The sequence below is a fragment of the Schistocerca cancellata genome, chromosome 9 (genome assembly GCF_023864275.1).
Source record: "Schistocerca cancellata isolate TAMUIC-IGC-003103 chromosome 9, iqSchCanc2.1, whole genome shotgun sequence".
In the NCBI taxonomy this organism is placed as follows: Eukaryota; Metazoa; Arthropoda; class Insecta; order Orthoptera; family Acrididae; genus Schistocerca; species Schistocerca cancellata.
Window position 1 is genome coordinate 477,619,377 of NC_064634.1, and position 22,698 is coordinate 477,642,074.

General features: G+C 44.8%; 1 protein-coding gene across 1 annotated transcript in view; it reads left to right on the forward strand.

The window, feature by feature from the left end:
- LOC126101507 (diacylglycerol lipase-alpha) overlaps positions 1 to 22,698 on the forward strand; it is a 477,330-nt gene that overhangs the window by 199,209 nt on the left and 255,423 nt on the right. Inside the window, exon 8 of the mRNA XM_049912151.1 lies at positions 8,393 to 8,595. Within this exon, the coding sequence (XP_049768108.1) occupies positions 8,393 to 8,595 (203 nt within the window). The remainder of the gene's footprint in view (positions 1 to 8,392; positions 8,596 to 22,698) is intronic.

Sequence of the window (22,698 nt, forward strand, 5' to 3'; positions counted from 1 at the left end):
CAATCTGGCACAAAGTTCTTTTCCTAATACAGAATCCAAAGCTCTAATGAAAACAGAAACAGAAGTATTCAAACCAAATGGTACAACTTTGTATTGGTAGCATTTTCCTGCAAACAAAAAAGCTGTATATTTCCTAGAATCTTTGTGTAATGGGATCTGCCAATATCCAGCAGTAAGGTCTAAACTGGTTAGATATTTCAGATTATGAAATTTTTGTAATAAATCATCTAAATTTTCAGGCCTATCTACTTCTCTCCTGACAATTTTATTCAATGTCCGTGCATCAATGACTACTCTTACACCTCCATCTTTTTTGTTGACTATAATAAGTGGACTATTGTATTCACTATTGCTTCTTTCTATTACCCCCCATTCCAACATTTTATCAATTTCAGCTTGTACTGCCTCTTTCTTAGCTATAGGTATTGGATATGGTCTGACAAAGAATGGTTCATGTTCCAGGATATCCATACGGTATTCAAAATTATTTACGACACCCGGTTTATCAGAGAACACTTTCTTATTACTATTCAAGATATCAAATAAATCATCCTTCTGTTTACATGATATTTCTTGGATAACATCAACAATTTCCCTAAAACTGTCAGTTTTTTGATCATCCTGCAATAAACCTCTCATATGGTATATTTCATATAGTTGGGATAAACCATCATTTTCAAATTCTATTTTTAATAAAATGGGTTCTACATTCACAGCTTGGACCTGGTTGTCACCTTCAAACTTAATTTCTATTGTCTCGGTTTCCCTATTAATCTTAACAGTTCCACTACCACAATCTAAAATTACTTTTTCCTTGTCTAGCCAATCAATACCTAGAATCATTTCAGCACTTAGTTCAGGGACCACTAAAAAATCATGTTCAAATTTTTGGCTTCCTATTTCAAAGTCCATCAATACTTGTTTTTGAATGGGCTTGCTGGACCTACCAGTAGCTCCTATAATTTTCACTCCACTAACAGACATTATTACTAACCCTGGTTTACATGAAATATGATCAAAGAAAGATTCTGATATGACACTGATTTGGGATCCTGTGTCTAAAAGTACTTGCAGTTCAGTGTTACAAACATTTACAGGTATTATAGTTTGTTTAATAATTTTCTGTTCCTTTTTCTCCTGTTCTTCCCATAATAAATCCTGCTCAACCATAATGTCTTTCCAGGAAATATTACCTACTGATTTCAGTTGTATATCAGGTGGCTTTTTGGGTTTGTGGACCTCTATATCTTTACAGATCTTTAACAGTTCATGGTCTACTATATTTATCTCTGAACATTCTTTAGGTTCCTGTAAACCTATTTCTGTCATTTCATTTAGTAAAGCCCGCCCTAATATAGTATCATCCGGCGGCTCTTTCGGTTTTGTTTCAGTTACACATTCCGGATTTTGTTTCGAAAAGATGTCGTTAATTTTTTCGTAACCTCTTTCTGTAAAGGTATAATTATGTTTGTCGACCTCCGAAAACTCATCCGCATCTGAATCTGTCGTCTCTCCTTCGTCTGAGCTATCACTAGGTTCTATTTCGTTATCAGATTCGAGTAGGAAAGCAACTTTTAGACAGTGAGGCAGATTATCACTAGATGTCTCAGCCACTTCGTTTTCCGACTCCTTTTCTACATAATGCACATCGTTTGGACAGTCAGGCACTTCTGTTATATCACTTTGAACGATTTCAGCCTTAACTTCATACTTAGTATAATCGTCACATACTTCAATAACTTTCATTTCATTTTCTTCCATGCTGTCATTTTCAGGTAATCGTGCGAAATTCTTACTAGACCCTTCTGCATCAAAACTATTAAACACCTTTCCATCAACAATAATTTCATCTGCACTGCTCATAGTGTCATGATTACTAACGTCCTCCTCTACCTCATTTTTACCTATTATTAATTGTGCACACGTCTTTTGCGTGGCGTATTCTACCTTCCTTTCCTCTTTATTCATCACAACCTCCCCCACATCTACGTCTTTTACTTCATACACATCATTAACAGTACAAATATTCCCCTTTTCACTCGCCTTTTCTGTCTCCCTTTCATTCTTTAATAAAGTCTTTTCGCACGATTCCGATACCGAGTTATCTTTATCATATGACATATTAACTTTATTTTCATTTCTACATTCATCTACTACTGAAACCGGCCATCGGAAGTGTCCGATCCCGCCTCTTCTGTCTCTCTCTACGGCAGCCATCTTGTTCTGACGTCTGCCATTTGTGTCTGCTGCCAAGTGCAATGTACGCTGTTTCGGCAACCGCTGGCCCGAGCACGAACGGTCACGTGACTTCGCACTGGGAACGCCACTATGTATCACTCTGCGCCCGTCTGCTATAGGCGCGCCCTTAACCTTCCTGCCCCGTAGTTCACATCTTTCCTTCTCGAATCTAATATTTGGCATCTTTTCTTTGGGCCCAAAACCGGTTTCCGCGTGAATCCGGCCCGCAACACACGCGGTTTTTAGTTTTCCATTTCGTCTCTAGTTTGGGAATTTCGTGCTATGTATCCTCTGCCGCGCGTCGTATAATTTCCTCTACCTCTCGCACGACCTCTTTGAATCGCGTTTACACGATATCTTTCGTTTTCAGGTCGTTCATTTTGGTCATTACTTTCTCGTAAATAATTGTTGTTATTGTGGGGACGAGATTCGCGATTTCTTCGCCAGTGATCTTCATCCTCGACCCTTTCCAAAAAAGCAGAAAAACTTCTATGGGTACTCCCAACATATCGTTTCGAATCCTCAGGCAGTTTCTGCCAAAGAACCCAAACGATCTCGGCTTCAGTCCTTCTTGCTTTTAAGTGTATTAGTTTTCTGTACCATGATTCGCAAAACTCTTTCATGGTTTGCCTACCTCTGACATCATACATTCTGGCCATTAGAAATTCACGCCACAACTGGTCTTGTTTTTGTTCTGACCAGTATTCGTCAATAAATTTTTGTTTGAAAGTTTCAAAAGACATCTGGTTAGTATCAAGATTCAACCCCCATCTTTTTGCTTCTCCTGTTAATGCACTGATTACGACATTAATTTTTTCCTGATCAGACAAATATTCAGGAAAATTTCTTTCGCAATTCTTTACAAAGTCTAGGGGGTGCCATCCGTTATGCCTCTTTGCTGGGTCGAATTTTTCCTCGCCCTCTAATATTTTACTGAAAGGCATTTTTTCAGTAAAATGTGTAGGTCCGGTTTGTATTTTTTTTTCCAAGTCATACATTTTACCTTGGATTTGTGAAGTGTTATGTTCACATTTCTTTTCGCAAGTAATAATCTGTTTGGTTAATTCTCTACTTGTTTCTGTTACAGATTGTTTGATCTGTGCAAATTCCACGTTACATTCTGTTTGTATTTCGGATTTAATACCGAATACCTTTTCATCCACTTTAGTACAGACTAAGGGTTCTATCTGATCTTGAATTTTAATTATTTCAGAGTCAAATCTTTCGTTAATGTCATCAACTTGTCCCTGTATGTTGGCAATATTGCCATTGATGACAGTAATTTCGCTTTTGAGGTTTTTAATTTCATTACTCACAATGTCTACTTTTACATCAACTTTCTCAATTTGTTTACTAATATCACTACCCTGTGTTGTAATTAACTGCCCCTGTGCTGCGATTTGTGCATTAATATTGTCATTTTGTGCAGCGTTTTGTTGCCCCTGTGCTGCAATTAGCTGTCTTTGTTCTACATTTTGTTGCCCCAGTGCTGCAATTTGATGCCCCTGTGCTGTAATTTGTGCAGACAACATTTTTAACAATTCTATCATATCTGAATTCTTTTCACTTTCAGGTCCTGCTATATTTTCGTGTTCATGTCCTGCTTTCCTTTCTGGTTTTGGTGGTTCAAACATATCCCTCGATACATCAACATAGCCACTGTCTTCGACAACATCGCCTACATTGTCTTGCTTAGTACGCGCTACACACACAGCTTCGATCTGTTTATTAACGTCTGCGTGATAACGTACGTAATTTAACTCGCGCGTCGTGCCATCTGTTGGTGTGCTGCCTAAACTGCTCTCGGTTGCATTCTGCTCTCGTGTGTCTACATTTATTTCTAATTTCCTGTCCATTTTAGCTATTATTAAGTACTGATACCTTTTATTTATAATTTAAACTGAACTTTCACTACTAGTTCTGTCAACTAATGTACAGGTTCGTGCCGCTGGACGTTTTATGTTCACTCTATGTGTGTAAAATGCTAACTACTTATAATATTTTCCGTCTGTTGGTGCAAATTGAACAACGTCCTGTCACGCGGGGCCACGTATAACACTCCTTGTCCGCTACTACTGTACCATAACCTCAATGCTAGAAGCAGATTGTGACATAAAACAATTTTGTAAAAGCAACTATGGCACAAAGCAACAGAACAGTGTTACCCTCTGAGAGGAATTTTGTTAAATTGACCGTGTTGTTCCTAACGGAGGTGGCTTATCGGAAATGAAAGTAAGAATTACGTAAATATTGGAATAGTGACAAACAAAATTTTGCCTAGCTATACTATTCCTAGAATAAGGGAAACGGTCGCCAGCCTAATTAGGCAAGAGAAAGATTAACATTCTCGTTTATGAAAGCAGGTATAAGTAACTATAATGGACAACACAACAGACACAACCTAGACTTAGTAACACGCGAGTGCAATGAACTCTGACGTACATATGTTTTAAGATTGAAGCTAACAGTTAGAGCAGCATGAACTATTTTTAGAATTATAACAGATACCGAGACACACTATTACTTTCAGGGTTTACACACAAACTGAGTGGTCTTTATACTGTTAATATGCACACAAGAGAGACAAACACTTGGCATACATGAGAATGTAACGTTTCACAACTGCAGCTTTCTCACTTTTACTACAACGAAACACAATGTTGACAAAATTGCAAGAAACTGACTCTCCTTTTAGAATTTACTACAGGCAACAATGTGTTCATTTACTTTACTTAAGGACTTTTAATTTTACCGTTAGCAACAGTACTTTGATAAGCAGTTTTACTAGGAAAATTGTTTTCAGCAATTATCATTGACTTTAACTTTCTCTTTAATAAGTTCAAGAGGCATTATTCAACAGAGCTCTAGGCTTCAATGTACTTTCAGTAAGGACACTCGGTAATCACTTTACTTCAAACGGAGAGGACCCTGAGAGGTGTTATGATGAGGAGTAAAATCAAGGTAGGTAAATAAATTCCGATATGAATTACCTTATATTTCAGCACACTAACACATCCATTAGGCTGATCCTTCACTGTACATCAATATAGTATTACGTTACAGTGATTGCGCAATGTGGTGGCAACTTCATGTTGGTAGGTGGTATTGCAGGTAGAATTGCTGCACTCTGTCATTTCTTGGTGGCGATGATAAATACAAATTCCAGAATAGTTCCTTCTGAGGCCTTGGAAAGAAGCAGGAAAAGCCTCTCTCTGAATCATCACAATATGCACCGTTATAATGACAGTGCACAGACTCGTAGCTCCTTTCCGACTGGTGGCTCGTCTCCGACTCGTGGCTCGTCCCCGACTGACTATCAGTTCCACCTTTTCCACCTAAGCCAACCACAATTTGCGCGCGCTACACAGTGCCGTTCCAGAGGGGAACCACTACACCATTTACATACAAACTAATTAAGAACCCTAAATGAGGATCAGCAATTTACATAACAGCAAATAAATATATTAAATAAAACAGAACATTTTCACATATTGACACTTCTACAAAAAATTATTCACACAAAATTACAATTACATACAATAAGTTCTGTTCCCTCCAAATGGGACAAAGAACTTTAAATTACAGATACACTACTTTGCATAGAATCAAATCACGACATCAAAGTTTATATAAAGAAAAGAGTACACAATTTTATGTTATCGATTTGAACACATTCACAGACGATCAACAATGTGACATTAAATAAAGCAAAAGCAAAATAAATCCATACAGCATAAGAGCTGTGGTGTTACAGATGGTTCCTTTGAAAGAGCACGGCCGACTTCCTTCCCTAATCCGATGAGACCGATGACCTCGCTGTCTGGTCTCCTTCCCCAAACAACCCAACCCCCCCCCCCCCAGCCCGCATCTCGTGGTCGTGCGGTAGCGTTCTCGCTTCCCACGCCCGGGTTCGATTCCCGGCGGGGTCAGGGATTTTCTCTGCCTCGTGATGGCTGGGTGTTGTGTGCTGTCCTTAGGTTAGTTAGGTTTAAGTAGTTCTAAGTTCTAGGGGACTGATGACCACAGCAGTTGAGTCCCATAGTGCTCAGAGCCATTTTTTGAACCAACCCCCCCCCCCCCCCCCTCGGCTCCCCGGAGTAGGGACTGTTAGGTCAACAGTTTTTGGCGTTTTCGCTCTCTTTCTAACCCTTGTGAGTCTACTGACGTTGGTGTTCTCAGGGCTGGCTTCATACACTAGTGCGTGCCTGTCGGTTACAAAGTTCTACGGTGACAACCTACTACAGCGTCTAGACGACATATGAAGTTACATGTTAATTCATTGAAGAGTAACTAACGCCCTGGGACCGCATCTGGGGGCGTCTGCATTTTCACAAGGCTCTCGCTTTACGGTTTACTTTATGTCACAATATCTCTCCTAGTTTCATCTGCCCTCAGCATCGTCTCTGCTTCCGCGCCTTGGAACGCCTGTCCTCCTTTCTCACAGCTTCAAGATAACACTACAGTAGCAAGGAATAATCAATATACACTCCTGGAAATTGAAATAAGAACACCATGAATTCATTGTCCCAGGAAGGGGATACTTTATTGACACATTCCTGGGGACAGATACATCACATGATCACACTGACAGAACCACAGACACATAGACACAGGCAACAGAGCATGCACAATGTCGGCACTAGTACAGTGTATATCCACCTTTCGCAGCAATGCAGCCTGCTATTCTCCCATGGAGACGATCGTAGAGATGCTGGATGTAGTCCTGTGGAACGGCTTGCCATGCCATTTCCACCTGGCGCCTCAGTTGGACCAGCGTTCGTGCTGGACGTGCAGACCGCGTGAGACGACGCTTCATCCAGTCCCAAACATGCTCAATGGGGGACAGATCCGGAGATCTTGCTGGCCAGGGTAGTTGACTTACACCTTCTAGAGCACGTTGGGTGGCACGGGATACATGCGGACGTGCATTGTCCTGTTGGAACAGCAAGTTCCCTTGCCGGTCTAGGAATGGTAGAACGATGGGTTCGATGACGGTTTGGATGTACCGTGCACTATTCAGTGTCCCCTCGACGATCACCAGTGGTGTACGGCCAGTGTAGGAGATCGCTCCCCACACCATGAAGCCGGGTGTTGGCCCTGTGTGCCTCGGTCGTATGCAGTCCTGATTCTGGCGCTCACCTGCACGGCGCCAAACACGCATACGACCATCATTGGCACCAAGGCAGAAGCGACTCTCATCGCTGAAGACGACACGTCTCCATTCGTCCCTCCATTCACGCCTGTCGCGACACCACTGGAGGCGGGCTGCACGATGTTGGGGCGTGAGCGGAAGACGGCCTAACGGTGTGCGGGACCGTAGCCCAGCTTCATGGAGACGGTTTCGAATGGTCCTCGCCGATACCCCAGGAGCAACAGTGTCCCTAATTTGCTGGGAAGTGGCGGTGCGGTCCCCTACGGCACTGCGTAGGATCCTACGGTCTTGGCGTGCATCCGTGCGTCGCTGCGGTCCGGTCCCAGGTCGACGGGCACGTGCACCTTCCGCCGACCACTGGCGACAACATCGATGTACTGTGGAGACCTCACGCCCCACGTGTTGAGCAATTCGGCGGTACGTCCACCCGGCCTCCCGCATGCCCACTGTACGCCCTCGCTCAAAGTCCGTCAACTGCCCATACGGTTCACGTCCACGCTGTCGCGGCATGCTACCAGCGTTAAAGACTGCGATGGAGCTCCGTATGCCACGGCAAACTGGCTGACACTGACGGCGGCGGTGCACAAATGCTGCGCAGCTAGCGCCATTCGACGGCCAACACCGCGGTTCCTGGTGTGTCCGCTGTGCCGTGCGTGTGATCATTGCTTGTACAGCCCTCTCGCAGTGTCCGGAGCAAGTATGGTGGGTCTGACACACCGGTGTCAATGTGTTCTTTTTTCCATTTCCAGGAGTGTATTACAGGCTGTCGAATGGTTTTAGCAGTTTTTCGTTAGATTTCGAATACAAAACAACCCTTGTGTCGCTTCCACCTAACTAATACGTTCAGTGTGCTGATGTGACAAAGTACGGCGGCCAGTGTCGCGCTGTCGAGGCACGGGCAGCCTCCCTGTGTCGGCTGTGCGCCTGCTCGCCGCGCGCGCTGCAGCCAGGCGCGGGATGCGGGGCGCGGGAGGTGTCCTGAGACGGGCGGCGGTGTTGCAGCGCAGGAACGACACGTACGAGTTCCTGTCCGGGGTGCCGGTGACGCCGGCCACGCAGTTCGTCGCGCTGACCGAGGCGGCCGACCTGGGCCGCTTCCAGGACGCCGTCCACTACATGCACTTCGCGCTCGCCGCCTACGGCTGGCCCATGTTCCTCGTCACCTACAGCGCCACCGGCGTCTGCCAGCTCTGCGCCTCCATCAGGTGAGCGCCGCCGCTTCCCCTCGCCACCAGTCTGCACTGTCCACAGTGCCGCCTTCAACAACTCCTCAACACTTTTGAAACGCTAGACGTCAACACTCGCCAGTTGTCACGATTCATGTTTCCTGCTGCCCACACGAGGTGCATTCAAGATCTAAGGCCTCCGATTTTTTTTCTACGGGCTGGTAAGAGATAGAAACATGCGTATTGTTTTAAAATGAGGCCGCGTTCATTGTCAATACGTCCCAGAGATGGCAGCACCATACGGCAGATGGAATTTTACCGCCAGCGGCGAGAATGAGAACTGTTTTAAATACTTAAAATGGCGACGTTTTCCTTACTTGAACAGCGTGCAATCATTTCTGAACTTGCGTGGTGTGAAACCAATTGAAATTCATCGACAGTTGAAGGATACATGTGGTGATGGAGTTATGGATGTGTCGAAAGTGCGTTCGTGGGTGCGACAGTTTAATGAAGGCAGAACATCGTGTGACAACAAACCGAAACAACCTCGGGCTCGCACAAGCCGGTCTGACGACATGATCGAGAAAGTGGAGAGAATTGTTTTGCGGGATCGCCGAATGACTGTTGAACAGATCGCCTCCAGAGTTCGCATTTCTGTGGGTTCTGTGCACAAAATCCTGCATGACGACCTGAAAATGCGAAAAGTGTCATCCAGGTGGGTGCCACGAATGCTGACGGACGACCACACGGCTGCCCGTGTGGCATGTTGCCGAGCAATGTTGACGCGCAACGACAGCATGAATGGGACTTTCTTTTCGTCGGTTGTGACAATGGATGAGATGTGGATGCCATTTTTCAATCCAGAAACAAAGCGCCAGTCAGCTCAATGGAAGCACACAGATTCACCGCCACCAAAAAAATTTCGGGTAACCGCCAGTGCTGAAAAAATGATGGTGTCCATGTTCTGGGACAGCGAGGGCGTAATCCTTACCCATTGCGTTCCAAAGGGCACTACGGTAACAGGTGCATCCTACGAAAATGTTTTGAAGAACAAATTCCTTCCTGCACTGCAACAAAAACGTCCGGGAAGGGCTGCGTGTGTGCTGTTTCACCGAGACAACGCACCCGCACATCGAGCTAACGTTACGCAACAGTTTCTTCGTGATAACAACTTTGAAGTGATTCCTCATGCTCCCTTCTCACCTGACCTGGCTCCTAGTGACTTTTGGCTTTTTCCAATAATGGAAGACACTCTCCGTGGCCGCACATTCACCAGCAGTGCTGCTATTGCCTCAGCGATTTTCCAGTGGTCAAAACAGACTCCTAAAGATGCCTTCGCCGCTGCCATGGAATCATGGCGTCAGCGTTGTGAAAAATGTGTACGTCTGCAGGGCGATTACGTCGAGAAGTAACGCCAGTTTCATCGATTTCGGGTGAGTAGTTAATTAGAAAAAAAAAAATCGGAGGCCTTAGAACTTGAATGCACCTCGTACCACCAGCCTGTGAAGCCTCCTCTCATATTATCCATAAATGTGTGGTCCATATAGACCGAGCGGTTCTAGGCGCTTCAGTCCGGAACCGCGCTGCTGCTACGGTCGCACGTTCGAATCCTGCCTCGGGCATGGATGTGTGTGTTGTCCTTAGGTTAGTTCGATTTAAGTAGTTCTAAGTCTAGGGGACTGATGACCTTAGATATTAAGGCGCACAATGCTCAGAGCCATTTTGAACCTTACAAACTAATTCATTAAAATCTGAAATCTCATGTCTTATTCTCCATGTACAGATAGGCCACGATAATTACTTCCTGAATCACTCGAATCTCCAATCCCCACGTCGTATTCTCCACTTACAGCTGTCCCATCTCCCGTACAACTTCCATGTCATATTATCGATCTAGGTTAGTCTAATGTTCATTACAGTTTGCATCAACAACATCAGTAGCCTCCATTTCATTTTCTGTACGTACAGGTGCAAAATGTTCCCTGGAACATAAACCACCACCATGTGAATCACCATGTCATATTCTTCATTTACATTTGGCCCATGTTTCCTACAATCTAGTAACCAAAATATGTAATGATCATGTAGTTTTCTGTGGACCATGTTCACTACAAAGTAAATCACCAGAATCTGTAACCCATATTCTCTCTTTACAGGTGACTCATTCAGACTACAACCTAAATCACCAGCTTTTGTAGCTCCCCAGGTAATTATTTCAATTTACAGGAAGCCCACGCTCAATACGACCTCAGCCACCAGCATCTGTACTCACCATATCGTTTTCTCTGTTTGCAGCTGGCTCACATTTCCTCCAAGCTAAGTGATCAGCATTTGTGACCTCCGTGTCCTCCATTCACGGGCAGCATTAAGACACCATCATCACAGATAGTGGTCGTACAGAGTGTACAAAACACACTGACCAGCCAGAACATTATGACCACGGACCTGCTATCGGATATAAACCCACCCAGGTGAGAGTAGCGCCGCCTGCCGAGGAACGACTGCTGGTCAGACACACACAGACGCACAAAGTATCAGTGAGCGTGTGTAGAATGGGGAAGGGGCGCGATCTGTCTGTGTTTTACTGACAAGGGAACCTCCCCATCGCACCCCTTCAGATTTAGTTATAAGGTGGCACAGTGGATAGGCCTTGAAAAACTGAACACAGATCAGTCGAGAAAACAGAAGAAGTTGAGTGGAACTATGAAAAAATAAGCAAAATATACAAACTGAGTAGTCCATGTCAAAAAATGGTTCAAATGGCTCTGAGCACTATGGGACTTAATATCTGTGGTCATCAGTCCCCTAGAACTTAGAACTACTTAAACCTACCTAACCTAAAGGACATCACACACATCCATGCCCGAGGCAGGATTCGAACCTGCGACCGTAGCAGTCGCGCTGTTCCGGACTGAGCGCCTTAACCGCAAGACCACCGCGGCCGGCTAGTCCATGTCCACAATAGGCAACATCAAGGACTTTTAAGCGCAGGAGCGCCGTGGTCCCGTGGTTAGCGTGAGTAGCTACGGAACGAGAGGTCCTTGGTTCAAGTCTTCCCTCAAGTGAAACCTTTATTTTCGCAAAGTTATGATCCGTCCGTTCGTTCATTGACGTCTCTGCTCACTGTAATAAGTTTGGCGTCTGTGTTTTGCGACCGCACCGCAAAACCGTGGGATTAGTAGACGAAAGGACGTGCCTGTCCAATGGGAACCGAAAACATTTGATCGCAACGTCATAGGTCAACCGATTCCTCAAGGAAAACACGTCTGATATATTCTATACGACACTGGTGACGGCATGTGCGTCACATGACAGTAATATGTTGTCGACCCACCTAACGTGTTCACCTGGCGAATGGGTAAAAAGATTCTTCTACCTTGCCCGATTTAGGTTTTCTTGTGGATGTGATAATCACTCGCAAGAAAGTGATGAAAACATAAGAGTTTGTCACATAAAGTGCAACAAATGAATGCACCAGTTTCACAGACGCACGGTTTCTCCTGTGCTCTGTCAAAACATATGTTTTTAACGTTTTCAAATTTTTCCGTGTGTAGACCGTCAAATCCTGCATATGTTCAAGCAAATCTGAACATGTCCTGGAACTTTGGAGAGCGAAGTTGATTATACAAAAATTAAAGTTTTCACTCAATGCAGGACTTGAACCAAGGACCTCTCATTTTGCAGTCGCTCACGCTAACCACGGGACCACGGCGTTCTCGGACTCGCACCTTCCTTGATGTTGCATATCTTGCCCATGGACTACTCAGTTTCTATATTTTGCTTAGTTCCACACAACTTCTTCCTGTTTTCTCGATTAATCTGTGTTCAGTTTCTCAAGGCCTATCCACTGTGCCAACTTATAACTAAATCTGAGAGGGGTGCGATGGTGAGGTTCCCTTGTGAGGGCAGATAGAGATGGCCCAGGGCCCGGCACGAGCATTTCGGAAACTGCACGACTTGTCGGGAGTTCTGGGAGTGCTGTGGTGGGTGCCTTCGACACGTGGCGGAAGCGAGGTGAAACCGCGTCCAGACGTCGTGGGGTCTGGCGTAGACCCCCTGGTTACAAATGTTGCACCTGTATGCTGGGCATACTGCTAAAACAGGACAGGCGGCGGACTATGGAAGAACTAAATCAGACTTTAATCCTGGACAGAATGCCAGTGTGTCAATGCAGTGCACCAAGCCTGAGACGATTCCTAAACCTGCTGGGCAGAACAGGTAATAGGATTGTGGAAAGGGCCAAGAGTTGAGGTCAGTTTCTACTTCTAATTGTCATTTATTGTAATTTAATAACCTTTACAACCAAAGCGGCACGTAGCCGAATCTTTACCGAATGCAACTCTTTCACGGCTGAAGGCCAACAAGAAAATTTAACAAGATAAAAATCCAATTAAGAGAGCAATAAAATAATTAAAAAAACAACATATGCAAGGTGCAATACAAATGACTGAAGGCCACGATTAAATTCCAAAATTTTATAATATATTACTATAGACCTTTAAAGGCAGAAGGCCAGCATGTTTAACAACAAGAAATCTTAAAAATCAACAAGATAAAAATACAATTAAGATAGCAATAAAATAATTTAACGAAGCAGCATATGCCAGGTGCAATACCAATGGCTGCGGGCCACAATTAAACTTAAAAATTTCAAAATACATTCCATAATCTTTAAAGGCAGAAGGCCGCAGTGTTTAAGCTTGAAAAGTAAATTGAAAAATTAATTTTGCAGAATTTTAAGAAACAAAACAAATAACCATAAGCCTAAAATTTTAAATAGATGACAACAGATAGTAAAACACTGGTGGCACTCAGAAGGCGTCTAGGGAGGTCGGTCTGCCCTCGTTCACTTAGGTGAGACAGGTGGTGAGCCCAGCTATACTTGATCCTCAGAACCCAACCAGGGGACAGCCACGGACCGACCGACACAACGACGTTCTTCCCGTCAGTCAGTACGTGAGAACTCAAACCGGCAATGCTACAAACTTGATAATCAACAATGGAATATGTATTAGCTGTCAAAATTACACACCATGTTGGACAGCGACAACAGGTGTGGAAAGGACGGTGCCTGAAATTACGTCAGTGCCCAGGGCAGGTAACCAGAACACTAACGGCCACAAGACAGAAAATTTCACCGGTGCACTCAAATCGTAGTCGACCAAAATAGTTAACTGCACCGCATGGCGGCTAAATCTCAGCAGCAGAACCACTCGGTGTTGCTCACCGGAAAACCTCCCCAACAGCAAACCACCGAAGCGAACCACCACAACATGAATAGACGGGGCTTGGGTAGTTGAAACCACTACTCAACTTTGACTTCCTGGGTCGGTGAACCACGAAGCTCGTGGCGATCGGACAGCTCCACACACGCTCCGACACTGCGCAGGGGCTGCCAGCGGCCCCAGCCGACTGCACTGCGCGGAGATAACTTCCCTCGTCCGCAACAACCGACCGACTGACTCCAGACCCCCTTGCCGGAAATTCTACGCACCAAACCAAAGATGGTACACTTTGCAAATATCGATACACATCACTGCTGCCACGACGTAACCGTTACAAGGGCGGGAATCCAAACACAGATAGACAGTGAAGTTCACGAAAACGCATAGTTGGGAGAGAGCACGGCTCAAAGCCCTCCTAACGAAGGGCCTCCACAGCCGATGACCCACGCATGTGCCAATGTTAAGACCGTGACATCGGCAACTGCGACTGAAATGTACACGTGGCCACCATTACTGAACGTTGGCGTAGTGGCAGAGCGTTGCACGGTCTGACGAATCCCGATACGTTCTTCATCACGCTGATGAGAGGACGCATATCCGTCGTCCTGCTGGGGAACAGCTCCTTGCCACATGTACTGCTGGGAGGAGTCAAGCTGGCGGCGTCTGCATTATGCTCTGAGGAACACTCACGTCGACATCCATGGGTCCAGTGGAGCTCGTGCAAGGCACCACGAATAAGGCGGATATCGTACGCTGATTGCAGACCACGTACATCCCGTCATGATGGTCATGTTTCCTGACGGCAGTGGCATTTTTCGGCAAGGTAATGCGCCGAGTCACAAGGGCAGGAATGTGACGGAGTAGTTCGAGGAACACAGCCGCACAGTTGACGCGCTGAGCCCCCAACTCACCAGACCTGAACCCTATCGAACACATCTGGGATGTCATTGAATGTGACGTATGAACTCTTCGCGCCCTTCCCGTAATTTACGGGCCGCGCGTAGTTGCCGTACGGTCTGGGGCGCCTTGGCACGGTTCGCCCGGCTGCCCCCGTCGGAAGTTCTAGTCCTCCCTCGCTCATCGGTGCTTATGTGGTCTCCTTAGCGTAATTACTTTAAGTTGGATTAAGTAGTGCGTAAGCCTAGGGACCGATCACCTCAGCCGTTTGGTCCCATAGTCCTTACCACAAATTTCCGTAATTTACGGAAATTAAGTGACTTGTGTGTGCAGATGTGGTTCGAGCTCGCTCCAGAAACCTACCGAGGCCTCACTGCTTCCATGCCACGAAACGTCGCCGCTGTTATCCTTGCCAAATGTGGACATACCGGTTAGTAGGTAGGCGGTCATAATGTTCTGGCTTATGAGTGTACGAGGGGCCAGTAAATGGATAATAAGGTATGAAGCTTACCGATGTTGGTGATCTAGGGTGTAAGCAATGTAAACACTGCTACAATCACAATCACCAGCATCTGTAAGCCCCATATCTCATATTCTTCACTTAATGGTAAAAGCGGATAAAGTTATGTAAAGTTCCGCGTAATGGCTCTAGATGGGCCAGTCAGATCAGACCGACCGCCGTGTCATCCTCTCGCAATGGCGTTACTGTATGTGGTATGGAGGCGAATGTGGTCAGCAAACCACTCTTCTGAACGTCGTCGGGTTTCTTGACCTTGCAACCTCTAGTAACTGCTCGAGTAGCTCCTCAGTTAGCCTCATGAGAATGGGTGCACCATGTACCAGTCGTCCCACCAAGGGAATATTCCTGGCAGTATCGGTAATCGATGCCAGCCCTCCCACATGGCAGTGAACCGCACTGATGACTCAGCTATGGAGGTGGACCCCCATTTACTGGTGACTCATATTTGGATCCCTCTTTATGATCAGCATCTGTCAGAACACTTTCTGCGAATAACATTAGCATCACACACACCGAAGATCCCAATTCTCTATTTACAACAATTATTTTGACCTACCAGACCATCTACCACAAGCGTATGCCTGATGCCTGGCTCTATTAGAGCGGCTCCAGACGGTCGATTCATCATCCCAATTATCTGCATCACAGATATCTGCTACCTACACGCCCCCTATGTACCACTACCAGTTCACCATACACTACAGTACCCTGGCATAAAACAAATGAGGTCATTTACATAACCAATGAACAGTTTATTGCAGCTCATAAGTGAGAGATACTTTTCGATCGTGAGGTGTATCATTACACTGTGCCATACGCTCAGTGTTACTAAATTCTTTGCTACAGGCAGGCTCCGGCGCTCTGTTTACAAACGTCTGACGCAAGAGAGATGAGTCACCTCCTGGAAACTGATACACAAACCAAATGTAGTTCGTTCATTTAGTGGTGGCTACTTTCAGACTTGCACTCGTTCGAGACGCCACGCGTCTACAATTTGCTCCTCCGCCCGTGGTCAAAACATTTCCGCATTTCGTCTACCAGTGGACAGTGCAGGAGCTCAGTGACCGTTGGCGCGCAAGATCAGTCTGGACCTGCTCGCTCACTACCGCTCCAGCTGACGGAGCTTCACGACGGGTTGTAAATACGGAATAGGAAGTACTTTCCTAATGTTCTGCAATATAATATTTATTTGAAGTGTTACAGAAAGCAGACGACGTGAGAACCATGGCTGTAGTACAGTTACAGTACTGGCCATTAAAATTGCTACACCACGAAGATGACGTGCTACAGATGCGAAATTTAACCGACGGGAAGACGATGCTGTGATATGCAAATGATTAGCTTGTCAGAGCATTCACACAACGTTGGCGTCGGTGGCGACACCTACAGAGTGCTGACATGAGGAAAGTTTGCAACCGATTTCTCATACACAAACAGCAGTTGACCGGCGTTGTCTGGTGAAACGTTGTTGTGATGCCTCGTGTAAGGAGGAGAAATGCGGACCATCACGTTTCCGACTTTGATAAAGGTCGGATTGTAGCGCATCGCGATTGCGGTTTATCGTATCGCGAGATTGATGCACGCGTTGGTCGAGGTCTGATGACTGTTAGCTGAATATGGAATCGGTGGGTTCAGGAGGGTAATACGGAACGCCGTGCTGGATCCCAACGGCCTCGTATCACTAGCAGTAGAGATGACAGGCATCTTATCCGCATGGCTGTTACGGATCGTGCAGCCACGTCTCGATCCCTGAGTCAACAGATGGGGACGTTTGCAAGACAACAACCATCTGCACGAACAGTTCGACGACGTTTGCAGCAGCATGGGCTATCAGCTCGGAGACCGTGGCTGCGGTTACCCTTGACGCTGCATCACAGACAGGAGTGCCTGCGATGGTGTACTCAACGACGAACCTGGATGCACGAATGGCAAAACGTCATTTTTTCGGATGTATACAGGTTCTGTTTACAGCATCATGATGGTCACATCCGTGTTTGGCGACATCGCAGTGAACGCACATTGGAAGCGTGTATTCGTCATCGCCATACTGGCATATCACCCGGCATGATGGTATGGGGTGCCATTGGTTACACATCTCGGTCACCTCTTGTCCGCATTGACGGCATTTTGAACAGTGGAAGTTACATTTCAGATGTGTTACGATCGCTGCGAAACCCTACATTTCAGCAGGATAATGCACGACCGCACGTTACAGGCCCTGTACGGGCCTTTGTGGATACAGAAAATATTCGACTGCTACCCTGGCCAGCACATTCTCCAGATCTCTCAACAATTGAAAACGTCTGGTCAATGGTGGCCGAGCAACTGTTTTGCCACAATACGCCAGTCACTGCTCTTGATGAACTGTGTTATCGTGTTGAAGCTGCGTGGGCAGCCCCATCCAAGATATGGTTCACTCAATGCCCAGGCGTATAAAGGCCGTTATTACGGCCAGAGGGTGTTTTTCTGGGTACTGATTTCTCAGGATCTATGCACCCAAATTGCGTGAAAATGTAATGACATGTCAGTTCTAGTATAATATATTTGTCCAATGAATACCCGTTTATCATCAGCATTTCTTCTTGGTGTAGCAATTTTAATGGCCAGTAGTGTATTTTAAAACAGCAACAAGTATGTTTTAAACATTTCATTTAAATCAGACCATTACCAGTTTAGGATTTATTACAAATCCGTTTTCGGATGGATATTACAGACTTTCCTCCTTCCCAGCTGTGCCCTCATTTCGTAATCGTCACAGATTTTGTGTAGGTCAGTGTTTTTGTTACTTATGTGAAGCTAGGCCACGTTGTATAAATTCTGAGCATGTGTGCTGCCATGAAATCTAGAAAGGTGTATGCTCAAGCGGTTTTCCGAGAATTTAACGGCACTCACATAGTGTACGAGCGAAAATGTGGAAACTTTTAAACGTATAACACAAAATTCGTCGTACAGAAATACACACCACTGCACAAAATCTGTAACGACTGAAAAAAGAGGCTGTGGCAGGAAACCAAGAAAATATGTAAGGGCCCTCTAAAGATATGTTTGTAATGAACGATTTGATTTACATAAAGTGTCTTGAAACATACTTTCGGCTTGTTGCTGTTTTCTTTTTCCCTCAGGTGACAGCTGTATATTGCAAACACAAATAAAATTACGTGCGGCTTTCACAGGTATTATTTATACAGAAGACTGTTTATCGTATGTAGAGAGTTTTCAAAACAAAGTATTACCTTTTCTTTGTCACGCAGAAATACTTATATTTAACTAAAATAAAAAATAAAGTTCCTGTATGGATACCGTTTCATTTAAGAACAGATGAAAAATAAAGCTCAATTTACAATTTTGATCTACTATTTGTGTAACTAAAAATAATTTAACGGATGGGAAGAAGATAACTGAGTTAGTCATTTAATACAAAGCTGACATTTTGTGTCATAGGTTTATTGATTTCAAGTGTTTCCAGTACGGTCATCTTCCCGACTCTCCCAGATACACGCTCTACATCATACGATTGGTTTTCTATTAAAAGACGTACGGCAAAAATTGAATCTCTTTCTTAATGTACAACTATTCTTAAGCTGAGAACTAGGTCTATGGGCAAAGTAACACCACACGAAAGAATTCCTTGATAATGCGATCAGTCTCATTTCGTTTGTATCAAGAGGCTATGTTCCTGTCCTAACAACTGCATCCGTTACGTCCGTAGTAGGCGTAGCAGCTTACTGTGCATTACTATATTAAAATAGAAGTAGCAGAACTTCCCTTACTATAATAATCCCTGCCCCGAGTTCATCAGGAAGCACTTACCAAGAAGCACTAATACTTCATTGTCGTTGTAGTTGGAGTCACGAACGATGGCAGTCGAATTTAGACTTGTTCTGCGAATCTGCGTCACGCATTCTCCGACAGGCAATGAGCTTTCAGTATTGTTCCCGGCGTTCTACTGTAAATGTCGTAGCCGATTCGAGCATTACATCTGATCGTAACTAGTTATTTAGTGCATTTTTATTCCGTTTCTGGCGAGCTGCCGCGGCTGATGGTGATCATAAGTGACAAATTCTGCACAAGCAAGCGAGAGACATAATTTGCAGTGTACAAGATTTCTTCGAGCTAAGAGCACGTGTATGCACCTAGTGCGCTTGGAACGGTAACAATGCATCTCCCGTCCATGTGTCACGCTGAGCAAACCACTATCGTACACGGATCAGGCTATAGCAACTCCAATCGGAACTTTAGTCTCACAGTTCATACTAACGCTGTTCTCTGCAACCCTTCAACAAATATCGTTACTTAAGGGGCTCCGGAAAGGCTCAAAATCATGAAAAGTTCAATTTTTACTTTTTTACGTTTTCTGAATCTGCAGACTATTACCTTTTAATAGATATATAATTTATTCAATTCCGAAGACTACAACTATTTTTAAACTTTTTTTGAAATGTGTTCTACATGGGCGTGACCCATTGTGGCGCTGTTAAACTGCTGTCAAATGGTGTTATTATTAACGTCCGTGTTCATTCAGGTGCATTTTAGTGATGTGAGATAAAGTATGTGTTGTGGCTAACCTGTGATGGTTCAATATATATCGCTGGTGTGATTGTCGATTGTTTCATGTTTATTTACTCTATCGTTATCTCGAAAATATTCGTAATTAATTCTGTTTCTTGAGTCTCTGTTTTGTTGAAGTATAATAATGAATAAAAGTAAAGTTATTAGAAATCCTCTGAAGGCTTTTAAGAAAAGGAGAAATGTTGGAAAGCCAAAGGTATGTGTTATACTGTAAATAATAACATTCTAACATGGTACGAGCGATGCTTGCTTTAGACAAGGAACGCCTTCGGGCTCCAGACAGGGCTGTAAAGAGTCTAGAAATACAAGCAAGAGTAAACAGGAGGAGGAACAAGAGGGAGCTGGAGGAGGAGTTTGCAGAGGATGAAGATAATCCATCCTATGCACCTGGAATGCACTAAAAAGTTAATCTAATCTTTGTCCCTCGATTCCCAAAACTTTTATTTTCTCATACTAATTACATGTTTTCTAAGGATCTTCCAAACATATTTGTTTCAAACTTTCAGTAAATGTTACACAGTACCTTCTGCATAATTTAACACAGCCTTTTTCCAAAAAACTGTATATTTTTTAATATATAAATAAAAAATTGCAAAAAAATGTTGTGAATTTTCATTACAATTGAAAAAAATCATCTTTAATAACTGAACTAAAATTTTGTAAAATCCCTTTGTTAAGTTGTAGCCCATATTCCAATAAATAATCTGTAAAAAGTTCAACTTCCTACCTCAAATACTTTGTGAGGAAAGATGTAATTTATAAGCGTTATTTTAACATTGCAAGTATAGGGCGTTCCGGAGCCCCTTAATAAACTGTTATTGGATAATCCATTTTATTAGTAGTATTACTGGTATCGATTTCGAAATTATACAGTTTAATCTTCCTACGTGTTTGTGGCAATACAGTTCAACCGAATCATTGAGGTACATAAAGTAGACCAAAAACGGAATCATATCGAAAATCAATACAACAACATACATAAACATGCCGTATCCTCTCTCTCTGTGTGTGTGTGTGTGTGTGTGTGTGTGTGTGTGTGTGTGTGTGTGTGCGTGCGTGCACAGAATATGAATCAAGTTAATTCCACTGATCAGCCAGAACATTATGACCATCCGCCGCTATGTCCACCTTTGGCACGGGTAATAGCGGTTACGCGTCATGGCATGGATGCAATGAGCCCTTGCTAGGTCGCTCAAGGGAGTTGGCACCACATCTGCACATACAAGGTGCATAATTCCCGTAAATTCCGGGGAGGGGGGAATGATGAGATCTGACGCCACGTCCGGTCACATCCCAGATGAGTTCGATCAGGTTCAGATCTGGAGAGTTGAGGGGCCAACACTCAATTGGAACTCGCCACTGTGTTGCTCGAACCACTCCGTCACACTCCTGGCCTTGTGATAAAGCGCATTATGTTGTCTAAAAGTGCCACTGCCGTCGGGAAACATCATCTTCGTGAAGGGTTGAGGTGATGTGAAACCAGAGGACGATACTCCTTGCCCCCCAGTGTACCTTGAACGACCTCCATGGATGCCCACGTGAATGTTCCCTATAGCAAAATGAAGCCGCCACAAGTTTGACTCCATCCCGCAGTACGGTTGTGAAGGAGCTGCTCCTCTGGAAGACAACGGATTCGCGTCCTCCCACCGGCATGATGAAAAAGGCATCGGGATTCATCGGACATTGAAACGCTCTGCTACTGCGCCAAAGTCCAGTGCCGATGGCCACGTGACCGTTTCAGTCGTAGTTGCCGATGTCGTTGTGTTAACACTGACGTACGCACGGGTCGCGGGGGCCCACCGTTAGGAGGGTCCAGTTCACTGCGTGTTCAGACACGCTTGTACTCTGCCTGGCATTAAAGTCTGATGTTAGTTCCACCACAGTTCGCCGCCTGTCCTGTTTTACCAGTCTGCCCGGCCTACAAGGCCCGACGTCTTTAATGATGAGTGTTGTGAGACACTCACCACAGCGCACCTCGAACTCCAGACAAGTCAGTCGGCCTCGGTAGCCGAGTGGTTCTATGCCAGGGGCGGGCAAACGTTGCACGCGGCTCACGAGCGCACAGCTCGCGTGCAGGCGTCGACCGGGGCTGTGGCGGCAGCCGACAGGTTGCGGCAGTGTAGTGCCAGGCTAAGCTGCGGACGTTGATGCGAAGCGAGCACTATGTAGTGAACGTTGTATTTCAAGAAACGGACAAGTGGAGATTTGCTATCTTTTAAAAAGTAATGGGAGAATCATTTTTTCTTTGTGCAAAAACGTGAAAATTCGAAATGTTTAATATGTGGCAGTATTCTCGCTGGTCAACGGAAGTTTAGTATTGAAGGCCATTATAATAAATTTCACAAGGACGAGTACAATTTATTGTCGGATTCTGAGCGGATGGGGAATTGACTTAGCTTAAGAAGAGCGATCTGACGATACCAGATGAATCTGTCGTAGTTGGCCGGCCGGAGTGACCGAGCGGTTCTAGGCACTACAGTCTGGAACCGCGCGACCGCTATGGTCGCAGGTTGGAATCCTGCCTCGGGCATGGATGTGTGTGATGTCCTTAGGTTAGTTAGGTTTAAGTAGTTCTAAGTTCTAGGGGACTGATGACCACAGCAGTTAAGTCCCATAGTGCTCAGAGCCATTTGAATTTGTCGTAGTTGCTGTTGTCACGAGAGATCTGCGACTTTCTCTCGTCGTGTCTCTCATCTAACTGATTTAACATTTTATGGAGCACTGTTTTCAAGTTTTCAGGACGACAATAATAATAGCCCAGCGGTATGTGCAAGTTATAAGACTGCGCTTAATATAGCGAGAGCTGGAAAACCATTTGCTGAATTAGTCTCGGTTAAGAGCAAACATCAGTGATGAAAATTTACGTAACTGTTTGTGTTTGTCTGTATGTAGAAATTTTGTTCCAGATATTAAACATATTGTAAACTCCAC